Source organism: Pleurodeles waltl, chromosome 3_1 (genome assembly GCF_031143425.1).
Source record: "Pleurodeles waltl isolate 20211129_DDA chromosome 3_1, aPleWal1.hap1.20221129, whole genome shotgun sequence".
Lineage (NCBI taxonomy): Eukaryota > Metazoa > Chordata > Amphibia > Caudata > Salamandridae > Pleurodeles > Pleurodeles waltl.
Window position 1 is genome coordinate 1782420992 of NC_090440.1, and position 12809 is coordinate 1782433800.

General features: G+C 46.7%; 1 protein-coding gene across 3 annotated transcripts in view; it reads right to left on the reverse strand.

Moving 5' to 3' along the window:
• VPS8 (VPS8 subunit of CORVET complex) overlaps positions 1 to 12809 on the reverse strand; it is a 1496959-nt gene that overhangs the window by 1120972 nt on the left and 363178 nt on the right. For all 3 annotated transcript variants that reach the window (XM_069225817.1, XM_069225815.1, XM_069225816.1), the window contains exon 13: positions 3729 to 3809. In XM_069225817.1, the coding sequence (XP_069081918.1) occupies positions 3729 to 3809 (81 nt within the window). The remainder of the gene's footprint in view (positions 1 to 3728; positions 3810 to 12809) is intronic.

The window sequence follows — 12809 nt, forward strand, 5'->3', positions numbered from 1 at the left end:
AAGCTTTTTCCACTGCCCGTCTTGACTCACCCTGATGTGGATCGTCCCTTCATAATGGAAGCCCAGGCCTCAGATGAGGCAATTGGTGCAGTCTTGTCACAACAAAGTAAAGACACTGGCCAACTTCATCCTGTACCTTACATGTCTCGTAAGCTGAACAAAACTATGTCACTGCGGAGAAAGAGCTTCCTGCGATTTGTGACGCCTTTAAAGAATGGAGACATCATTTGTTGGGTGCCAAGTACACTGTCACAGTATATACTGATCATCGCAATCTCAGGTTCATGAGTTCAGCCAGACTTTTGACTCCTCGGCAATTACGCTGAATGTTGTTTTTTGCCGAATTTGATTTTGTGGTAACTTTCCATCCTACTAAAGACAATCACAAAGCTGACGCCTTGTCCTGCCAAGAGTCTACCGCGGCGCCTGCAGTCCATCCCTCAAGAGCTATCATTGCTCCAGACAAAGGCCTACGCATTATAAAAACTGAAGATTTCTTTGAAGATATCCGTAATTCCTTCACCATTGAGAAATGGCAGACATGGGCTCAAGCAGACCCCAAAAGGTCAATCAAGCAAGGACTACCTTTCAATGATGCTCGCTTGTTCGTGCCCACTACCAAGCTTTGCAAGTTAGTATTTCATTGGTTGCATATTATACCTACGGCAGGTCATCCAGGAACTCTTAAAACTCTTGAATTAACCCAACGCTACTTTTGGTGGCCTACTCTGACAAAAGACGTCAAAACAATGGTAAACGACTTGCAAGTCTGTGCTCGCATCAAGACAAGTCATTCAAAACCGAAAGGGTTGTTGAATCCACTCCCAACTCCATGTCGACCTTGGGAACACATCTTTTTAGACTTCATTACAGGATTACCAGTGGTCCAACAACATTCACTAATGCTTGTGGTAGTAGATAGTCTCACGAAATATGGACATTGCATTGCCTGTAAGAAATTGCCCACCTCCAGCGAACTGGCGACCATCTTACTAAATAGAGTGGTCCGTTATCATGGGCTGCCAAAAATGATTCTCACCGATCGAGGGTCACAATTTGCCTCCAATTTCTGGAAAACATGGTGCAAAACACTTCAAGTCACGTCCACACTATCTACTAGCCATCATCCTGAAACAGATGGTCAAACGGAGAGACTAAATCAGACTTTGAAGCAATACCTGCGTGCTTACGCTGAAAAAGCACTTAATTCTTGGACATCAATGCTCTGGTTAGCTGAGTTAGCCTACAATAACTCATTTCACACTTCCACTGGTGTTACCCCCTTTTTTGGCTTGTTTGGCTATCATCCTGACACCTTGCCCATCATGATCCCTCAAGAAAGTTCTCTTACACCAGCTGTGTCGGAAACCATTCAACACCTTCACCAAACCCAGAAATTGATTCAACAACATTTAGAAAATGCCAAACAAAAAAACATTACGACAAGAAACATTGTGAGGGACTCAGTATCAACCAGGTGATAAAGTGTGGCTTTCTACAAGACATATAGACTTCAAGAAAAAGCACTAGTTTAATCCCAAATTCATCGGTCCCTACACTGTCCTTCAGCAAATCAATCCTGTGACCTATAAACTGCAATTAGCAAGGTCCCTCCGTATTCGTCCAGTATTCCACACTTCCCTCCAGAAAAAAGCAGTCCAGAAGGTCCGTCCTCATCCAGCTCCAGTTTTAGTACAGGGGGAAGTGGAATACGAAGTCAAGAAGGTGTTGGATTCCAATCTGAGAGGGCGTAACCTGTGGTACTTGATCTCATGGAAAGGTTATGGCCCTGAAAGTAACTCATGGGTTTCCGCATCTGATGTTCATACTCCATTACTTGTGAGGCGTTTTCATCATCTCAATCCAGGTAAGCCAGGCCCTAGAGCGTGTCTGGGAGAGGGGAGTACTGTCAACATCAGGGCAGTGCGCGCTCTACGGGCGACTGGAATGCAAAAATCCAGCACTTCCAAGATAACGTAATTCATGCATTATGCTGATGTGCTGTTTTTTTAACATTTTGCATTGCAGAGTTTAATCCTGAAGACTTATATTCAAGGTGCTTATAAATACTGTTCATTTGCAATGTATTGCTGCAGGCTTTCAGAGTGTGTCAGGGTGTGGTCCCTTCCCAGGGCCTTCTAGAAGCTTCCTCTGCAGCATGACTGGGTGTGGTTGTGGGCTGGGCCAAGACTCTATATAAGGGAGCCAGCCCAGCTCCACGTGCTCACTATTCAGAGGTCCTGGTGCAGAGCAGCAGCAACTTCCTGAGCTCCTGTTCCGGAGGCCTACTTTGATCTTCCAGGCCTTGGCCTTCACTTTGTTGGTGATTCTTGTTCAGGGCGGTAAGACGGAGGTCGGGCTGGGCCCCTGCTCCCGTTCTCGAAGGCTTTCGAGTTCTTGGGCCTAATTTTCATGATAAATGATTTTACCTTGTGCGTGTGAATGTGCGCTTGGCTTTTTCTGGCATTTGCATGCTAGCATTCAAATCGCAAAAAGACGCGCAATTCATTTCTTGTGCTTGACTCATGATATTCATTGTACGCTGCCATTTCATGGCATATTCAAGGTAGCATTCGAATCAGCAAGACGCGCGATTCATTTCTTGTGCTTAATCCACGTTATTCTTTGTGCGCTACCATTTCTTGGCATTCACATGGTGGCATTTGAATCGGCAAGACGCGCAATTCATTTCTTGTGCTTAAGTCATGATATTCATTGTGTGCAACCATTTCATGGCGTTTACATATTCTTGTGGAAATCAGCAATGTGCGCAATTCATGCTTCTGCATTTAAAAACGAAGTGTTAGAATTCTAGATTTTACATTATATGTGCATAATAAGCCCCTGAATACAACTCCTATGGTGTTCCAGAAAACGTTCGTATTATTTCCTTGTCCTCATGCAAAAAGACTGTATTTGATTCTGAAGACATAATTCTAGAGGGTGCTTATGTTTCTAGTCAATGTGTAACAATTCATTAAGAGGTGTTATTGAGAAGTTGTAATAATCATTCTTAATTTCTTCCCAGGTAACCAGACGTCTTGAGGCCTAGTTAATTAGTCCATGCTTAAGTTATCCATGGTTACAATATGACAATGCTTAGAATCATAGTCTAGTAAAGATTAATATGATATATTTTTGATATTGTGTGTTTTAACCTTTTGCTTCCTACAGGTCTCCTTCCCAGCTGTTCCCTACCTAATCCCCTTTTCCCCACTTGGACTCTCTTAGACTCTGTGACATTCTATTCAGAGTATTGGAGCTGTCTGGTGGTGGACATGTTGGGAATGTGCGCAGACCCCGAGGATCTGGTGACTCTGACACTGCTCTTCCTGCTTCTCCCTCCTCATCATTCTTTCATTTATGTACCAACCTCAGAACATCTTTGTCCCTATAATTTGTTTGTTAATGGAAAAATCAAGTTTCAAATCTCACAATGTGTGTACTTTACTAAGTGTTTTTTTATTAGAAGCTCTAAATGGGCGCCATTTCATCTCAACACAAATATAAAACACCACATTGACAAATACATGACTTGTAATTTATTTATAAAGGCACACTATACAATGTTGTTTATTCTCATTAAATATTTCAAATCAATGGCAAGAACCAGTTTTAACAATGCGTAGTCTTTAAATCGGTATTTATTTCTTGATTTTATAACATATTATATGGTAGGTATATCCTATAACAACATTACAAACAAAAATAGTATTACTTTTACTTACAGTAAAGTTTATGATGTCATAATGCAGGTGCAGCTGTTTTTGTTTGCTGACATGTATAGCACCCGATTCATCTCTCTTCACCTTGTGATAGAAGAACACAATGCAACTTTGATTAGCAATAGATCAAGGTAGGCAGTCACCCTCATTCAGAAGAGGACACCCGCGCAGCCAGATATATGGCTTTTCAACCACAGTTTACCTTGATGAACAAGATATTTAGGGGATGATCAAGAGCTTAGCGGACAGGGTTCCCCATCCCAAACGTGGCACAGTATCTTGTTTTTCGATCACAAACTCCCACTTTGGGAGTTTGATTCCGAAAAAGAAAACATTTAAAGTTTGGTGGATGACCAGTAACACCAACAATGGCCGCCCACCAAACTGTTTGCAAAGATATCACCGCTGGGCCTGTGGTGAAAAGTACGACTTCTAATACTGCTGGCACCTGTTTGCCCACAGAGCTCTCAGGTTCCCTAGCTCCATCCGTCTCTCACCCGCACCAGGTTTGTTTTCTTGATACTGAGATTTCTTAGTCCTGATTTCATAATAAGACACATTAAACTACAATGTGCATAACACACAGCATAACCCGTGGTCTGAATGAGTTACTCATGCATAGACCTCATGCATAGTCCTGGGAAACTTGAAAGCTGTGCCCTGTGGTATGCTCAGCCCCACAGAGGGTGTGATAGGGCTCTGGTCCGACTTACTGCTCTAAAGAGGTACTGCACTGAATTCTCGTTTACAGTCTTTTACAACAATCCCCTGGAGTCAGACAGGATCTGGAAAACTTAAAAGCAATGAGGTCGCTGGGCTCAGCTGGCACCGTAAGCCACGTCAACTGATGTCACTGAGGTCATAAAGTGCCTGCCCCGCGCATTTACGTTAGTTTCCCTTTGTTTGTTACCCAAGTCTTCGAGGCAAGAGGACAGACTGACATAGATGAAGGAATGCAGTACCAAAATATGTCAACATGGAATTTTATTAACTCTCCCTATAACGCATCCATCAAACAGCGAGGCAAGCGGGTCGTTGAGCAATCTGCAGGTAGCTAGAATGTCCACCAAAAGGGTAGGTACAGCAGGTAAGTAACTTATTCTTCAGATTGATATTTCCACCTGCAGAATCCTCACCTGTAGAACAGGTTTCACAGCCATGCCCTGCCCAGTAGAAGGATTAATGGAGATTAGACAAGAAAGCCCTGCAGGGTCGACCCTGCAGGGCATCCCTGTGAACCTCCCAATGCAGGCAGTATTGCTTAGCAAAGGTGTGCAAAGAAGCCCATGTTACTGCCTTACTAATCTCAGCAATTGGGACACCTCGAATAAGTGCAGAAGTGATTAACATAGCCCTAGTTGAATGGGCACTGATCCTTTCTGAAGGCTCTTTCTTTGCTAAGGCGTAGCAGGTCTTGGTGCAGAGGATGATCCACTGAGATAGAGCCCTCTTTTGTATCGCCTTACCCTTTTTTGGCACTGCAGTAGCAGTCATAGAGCCAGTCACCCAACCAGAATTCCGTGGTGCTGTTGACTGTCCAATAAATGCAACTACTCCCATCCTTTGTAGGGTGAGGTGAAGGGTAAAAGGTCAGACGGGTGATGGACTGGGCAAGATGAAAAGGAGTGACCACCTGAGGAAGGAATTGTTTGCAAAACCAACTTGTCAGAAAAGAAGGCAGAGATAAGAGGGCAACAATTAAGGGCCTGCAACTCACTGACCCTTCCAGCAGAAGCTATAGAAACCAAAAACACAGCTTTGAGGGTCAACATACAAAGAGTACAATTGTGAAGGGGCTCTGTTGCACTGGGTTCTGTCCAGACGTATGTTTGGATTGTTTGCTTTTCTGATCACCTGGTTTTTGAACTTTTTACTGTAGGAGAGCCTCACTACGGTGGTCTCACCCACAGTAATCACATGGTAAACGGACTGCATTTGTTTACCGCCAATGTCTGCCTTTTAGGATAAGGCCACTGCGATGCAGCAAGGGTAAGAGGCACTTGGCTGGTTATACATGAACACATATGCACACGCATGTGCAAAGGCTGCTACTGCAAGACTACTGTCGCACACAGCCCGGTAACAGTGCACAAGTAGCCTGGCGCAACGGTGACTCTGCAGGATTAGGTACTCACCCGGGATAGGCCACATGAGGGTAGTGTACACTATTCTGAAAAGTCAGTGTGCTTTACTGTTTTAACTACAGTGAAACTCCATTATACACATAGGGAGGGCACTGCCTTAGAGTGTAGTGTCCCTTCCAATTGGCCTACAGAGACCATTGACATCTTGAATTAGAGAGTAACCTGAGTTTCCATGTTTTACTGGCTCAGCTCAGGATCAGGGCCCAAGCCTTTTGTACCCTGACCAGTAAATACACTTTCTCCAGCAGCAGAAACAAAGGCCACACCCAGCAGTACTTCTCCTAGCGCTGAGAAGGAAAGGGGTGGGGCAGAATGATCTGTATCAATCACCCAGCTGGCTTACTAAACCAGTAATGGGCCTGCCCACACCCACTGAACAAAGGAGAATGCCCAGACAACTAGAACCAACCCACCAGAGGGCTCCCTTTGAAATTCTAGTGTGTAAGTCCCTGGCAGTGATGTCAACGAGCGGTGGAGCTGAGGCCCCAGGAGCTGATGTGACCAGTGGCTCCTGGACAGCAACATTTTGGACTGTCCCAACATGCTGTGCAGGAGGGTTGAGACAGGAGTGGAGAGGATGTGGCACCTCACGACTGGTTAGGGCAACCTTCCTCTCCCCTTTACAAACCAGGGTAAGACTCTCGCTTGCCAATGAATTTTCTAACTGCTGTGCTGCTGGATCCTGGGACTCTTGACAGAGGACTCTGTCCAGAAGGCCCCAAGACAAGTGGGTCTTCCTAAGGGCCAGTGAGGCTGTCCTCCTCCTTCCTCGCTCCCGAGATCCAGCTGGGGGAAGACCTGAACTTTTCTACCCCCACCAACAAAGCCACAAAGGGGAACTGGCACAGGGATCCAGTAGGACCAGTTTTTAGAGGACTACACCACTTTGGAGGTGAGGAGGGTTGTTGCCACTGGTGGATAGGGCTAACCACAAGGAGTAAAATGAGCTGAGGATGATCCGATTTAGCCCAACAGTGCCAGTTTATGGCATTTTTAATTTTAGCGTCATTTGACCTACCTTCCTGCCTCGGAGCGCATGGGGCTCCGCTGCTGTTTCAATAATCTCAACAGCAGGGTGGGTCAGGGCCCAGGAGATGGCACAAAGACGCTGAGGATGATCTGTTGAGGGTGAGGGCATTCATGGGGCCCCCTGCCTGTTTTTCTACCTCGCCTGAGGACACCATACCCCAGGCAAATTCCAAATCTGGGGGCCTGGACCCCCTTCCCAGGACTCCAGAGTGCTGAATAATACTAGAAAGAGCCACTGTGCGACCCCAAAGTATTGGAGATGGGGGAGCGCCACTGCGCTTCCCCAGCGGGAGGCAGAAGTGGCCCAGGGCCCACCCCTGGGCCCCGACAACACCTGTCTGCCCGCTGGATCACAGGGAGCCGGTGAGGGTAGCCTGGGGTGGGCTCCCCATGCTGCCCTCCACCCATGGCAAGCCCTGGGGTGCCCCAGCCCCACCCTCATTAAAAGAGAAACACAGCATGAGGCTGCATTCCAAGGAGAAAAACAACAATAAATTCACCACTGCCCTACCTGGCTCAGCCGGAGAGCTGATAATAGAAATTTCACTGCTTTTCTGAGGCTCGCACCATAACGCTTTGTCAGACCTTTTATTTTACCTACGTCTTCACCCACATCTTAGCCTATGGGGGTACAGAACCATGGGGCCACCACCAAATTGTTCAGTCCTACGTCCTCTTGCTCCTTATGTCATCTTCTGGGTCCTCATCTTAAGTTGGGGGGGAAATCATTACCTTTCCTACTGTTCGATGGATTAGCAATCTCACCCATGGCTAGAGCTTTTGTTCTACACCCGGGAGTAGTTTGCCCTCTAGGGGCCTTGTGCATGATAACATTTGAGAAGGCAGGGAAAGCCTAAAAATGTGTAATGAACTGTTCATGTGGTTATGCCCTCTAGGGGCTGATTGTATGGTTATATTGCAATGCTTTTTCACCATGCTATTTTACTGTGATGCCCTCCGAGAGTTGTTCAGATCATTATAGTTTAATGTCCAATATTTGAACGAATAAACAAACACAAAGTTTATTCCTGCTAAATGTTTTATTGAGTTTTCATGATGATAGCATATGTTTTATTGATTGATCATTATCACAATTATGACAGTGATTGATGACAAGGTAAAATAGTTAGCACACAATAAATGCTGAAACTCACTTGATATGTTAGCGTTACCCATCTAGGGGAGGTCACTAGTGATTACACAATGTCATCTATGGCATGTTCCATCTGCCAATGCATGTTTGTAAATTACTAAGTAGTATTGAGTAGTCTGTGCGTAATAACTACACTTCTCCTTTTACTGAAGAAAAAGCACTGACTGGCAATCATTTATTGAGTGCCAGTGATTGCTGATTACAAGCCCATACCAACTCCCTTGGAAAGACAGACTGCTACACCTTGTTACCCTGTTTGGTTCCCACTGAGGACAACTAAGCAACTGTTACTTGTGCTGGCCACACAACTAATAACCCAATTTCCAACAGCCTCAAACAGATTTCCCCTCCAATAAAGGTAAGAAGCAGAATTAAATCCCACTGAGGAGTCGCAAAGGGAGCTGGAAGAAAAAAATAGTCTTGCCCTTCTGAAAACACATGACAATAGGGGATTTAACAGGGATGTCTGGTTTAGCAGACAGAAGAAAGCAGACAAGGAGGTGAATGACCCTTTAAAGTGGCAATGGAACATCCTCTCTGAGCAAGGTAAAGTGCAAAATACAACACTTGAGACAGTTTGGCATGCAAGGGATCCACATCCCTGTCTGCACATCAAGCAACAAAGTTGCTCCGTCTGCCAGTATAAGCCGTCGTCGTGGAAGGATGATGCACAGACAAGATAAGGTTGACCACCTACGGTGGCAGCCAAAACGACCTCAGTAGTCGATGCTCAATCTCCAAGCATGCAGGTAGAGGTCTCGGAAACTGGGGTGCAGAACCATTCCCCCCGACTGTGAGACAAGGTCCTGTCTGAGTGGAAGGCCAAGCAGGGGATAAGTGGAGAAGCACAGAAGGTCTGCATACCACACCTTTCTTGGCAAATCTGAGGCAATGAGAATCTCTTGGGCCCAGTATGGGAGTGTCTTTCTGAGAACTCAAGGAATCAAGGGTATGGGGGATACATGTAATGCAGCTGTAAGTTCCACCACATTTGAAACCCGTCCCTGAAGGCTCCCCTCAAAGGATACTGGAGGGCAAAGTACTGCTGGCACTGAGCTTTGTCCGAGGAGGCAAACAAGGTCACCTCAGGAGCGTCTCACAGGGCGAAGATGTCCTTGACTATCTCCAGCAGGAGACACCACTTGTGATCTTCCAGCTAATGCTGGCTCAGGCTGTCGGCTCTGACATTTAGAGACCCTGCTAGGTGATTGGTGGTGAGCCTGATCCCTTGGGGGAGTGTCCAAGAAAACAGTCTCAAAGCATCCAGGCAAAGGAGTTGGAACCTTACTCCCCATTGCTTGTACAGATACCACATCGTAGTTGTGTTGTCCGGAAGTCAAGGAAGACCTTAAGCACCAGCCGAAGTGCCCGAAGTTCCAGAAGGTTGATGTGAAACCCTTGCTCCTCTGGAAAGCTGAGGCTCCTGATTTCCAGATCGCCCAGATGAGCTCCCCACCGTAGAGTGGAGGCATCTGTCAATACCGTAGGCATGCATGTGTAGTACGGGGTGTGCCCAAATCTTCTAGAGTTTGGATTATCTCAAAAGACAAAAAAAAAGAAAAAACTATAGTGGACAAATCCACTTTATGGTACTTAGTTAACAATAATGCGCAAGTTATTACTAGACATTTGAAAAAAGTATTTTTTCATTACATTATTTCAATGCTTATGTAAAGATACCTTTTTTCAAGGTCCCCACAACAACATAACAAGTATCTGAAATAAGAACACGACATATAGGGCCTCATTATGACCTTGGCAGAGGGGATTATTCCATCCCAAATGTGACGGATATCCCGCTCGCTGTATTACAAGTCCCATTACATTCTACGCAATGTGCAAAATGGTGGGCAGGGCATTCGTCACTTTTGGGACGGAGTAATCCCCTCCCCCCCAAGGTCATAATCAGGCCCATAATTTCATAACTATTTATTCAGCATAATCTATGAATCAAAAAGTTAAAACTCTTCCACATATCATTCACTCTGTCTTTGTATAAAAAAAGTTACTATACAATGAATGACCAATCTTAAATTCTCAGTTTGGTTCATCTACAATTAGTCCACTATAGCCCTGGCAGCCTTGTGTTGCATGGGTGATAAGTACTACTAGGGCTACATCGGTGGCCATCAACTGAATTCCTCCTTCAGCCTTTCAAAGTGGACTTCTCATGATGAATGGTCAACGTGATTCACCGTAACAATGATCTATCCAAGTCATACTATAAATAATCGAAAAACCATGTGGTGCACTTGTGTGTTCAGAAACAAAGTGGCTCAACTTTCGCGACATGCGAAAAATGGCTTGGGGGTATAGGATAAGCAGTGCGAGGCTAACTGTAAACTGTGTTTCATGAAGAGACAGGAGACTAAGACTACATCCATGGCTGAGCTAGTGTCAACTGCCATGTGGGGATACTACAAGCTCCCTAATGTGCGAACTGTAACATAATCGCCAAACTATTCAAGTGCTGCAAATAGGACCTATCATACATGAAACACACAACGGGCAGGGAACAGTGGACCATCTACAGACAAACCAAACTGAGAATTTAAGATTGTCTGTCTCATTGTAGAATAACTTGTAGGGCCACAGGTGAGATGTTGGCGTGTTGATTCAATCAATCAATCAGATATTTGTATAGCGTGGCTTATCACCTGGGGGATCTCAAGGCGCTGGAGGGGGTATGCGGATCAGTCGAAGAGCCAGGTATTGAGGTCCTTCATGAACTGAGCCAGCGAGGGAGACTGCCTGAGGTGAAGCAGCAGCGTGGTCCAAGTCTGCATGGCAAGGTGGGAGAAGGATTTTCCTCCAGCTGTGTTCTTCCGGACTGAGGGGTGGTGGTGAGGGCCAGTTGAGCAGAGCAGAGTTGCCTGGGGGGTGCGTAGAAGGAGAGACGGTGGTTGAGGTAGGCAGGTCCGATGTTGTGTAGGACGTTGTAAGTGTGTGTCAGGAGTTTGAAAGTGATGGGTTTGTTGACGGGGAGCAAGTGTAGGTCTCTCAGGTGGGCACAGATGTGGCTGTGGCAGGGGATGTCCAGGATGAGTCTGGCCGCGGCATTCTGTATTCTCTGGAGTCTTGTTTGGATTTTTTTTTGCTAATGCCGGCATTAACTGCGTTGCCGACTCAAGTTTGCTGCTGACGAATGCATGGGTGACTGTTCTTCTCGCGTCAGTGGGGATCCACTTGAAAATTCCGGAGCAGGCGGAGTGTGTGGAAACACAAGAATGAGATGGCGTGGCCTTGGTGGGCCATAGACAGCGGGGAATGGAGAATGATGCGGAGGTTGTGTGCGTGGTCGGTGGGAGATGAGGCAGTTCTGAGAGCAGTGGGCAACCAGGAGTTGTTCCAGGCACGGCGACTGCCTTCATTCCGTTGTGAAACTTGCTTTTGGCTGTTGATGGTTCGTCGGTGAAGGAAAGAAGTAGCTGTGTGTCATTGGCGTATGAGACTATGTTGAGCCCGTGGTGTCTGACTATCTCAGCGAGCAGTGTCATGTAGACATTGAAGAGGGTGGGGTCAGAGAGGAGCCCTGGGGGACTCCGCAGCTTGTTTCAGTCGGTTTTGAGTTGAAAGGTGAGAGCCTGACTCTCTGCATTCAGCTAGTGAGAAAGGAGCAGATCCACTCCAAGGTTTTGCTGTGGATGCCGAGGAGGATGAGGGCAGCCGTTTTGCTGTGGTCCAATAGGGTGTGGATGTCATCCGGGGCTGCTAAGAGTGCTGTGGTTGCTCCTGAATCCAGATTAGGAGGGATCTAGGATGTAGTTTGTCTCAAACTCGGTGAGTAGCGTTGATCACTTTTTCGATTACCTTGGCTGGTAAAGGGAGCAGTAAGATTGGACTGCAGTTCTTCAGCTCTGTTGGGTCTGCAGAGGGCTTCTTCAGTAGGGGGTTTATCGCCATGTGTTTCCAGTCACCCAGGAAGGTGGCAGTCTTGATGGAGTGGTTAATGGTACGGCATAGTTCGAGGGCGATGGTGGTGCCGGCTCAGTTGAAGATGTGGTGGGGGCATGGGTCCGAGGGTGCCCCGGAATGGGAATAACTCATGAGCCTCAGGGTGTCTTCTGGGGTGAGGAGAGTCCATTGGTTCAGGTTCGGTGGGGGGGGGGGTTGGAGTTCGTGGTGGTTCTGGTGGACAGGCGGGTAGGATTTGGCTTGCAAATCCTTTGTAGATGTCCTGGATTTTTCACTGAGAGAAGGTGGCGAGGTTGTTGCAGAGGTCTTGGGCGGGGAGGAGGTCTGTGGTGTCCGTGCCAGGTATAGCAAATTCTTTGACTATGGTGAAGAGTTCCTTGCTGTTATGTGCGTTGGCTTGGACGTGCTCCTGAATGACTGATTTTCTAGCTGATCTGATGAGCCAGTGGTGTGATGTGATGATGTCTTTGAAGGCTTTGTGGTCTTCCGTGCTCTTGCTGCTTCTCCACTTTCTCTTGAGGTGCGCTTTGATTCTTAGAGGTCAGAGGAGAACCAGAGGCAGTCCAGGCCTGGACGGGCACAGACAGGCTTGCCAGCTGTGCGGCCTCGCAGCCTCCGCCAGTAAAGAGGGGTGGGAGGGGTCGGTCAGCTGGGAGGTGGGAAATGCGGTGCTGAGATGGGGAGGCTGCAAGGGTGAGCAGCGGCAGAGGAGCGAGGGGAAGCGGCAAAAGGATGCAAAGAGGGAAAAGCGAGTGAAAAGGAGTGACAAAAGAGAAAAGTGGAAAAAAGATACAGACAGACAAAAAGTTAGGAAAGGCAGAAAAGTGGCAGAGAGAAAGACAG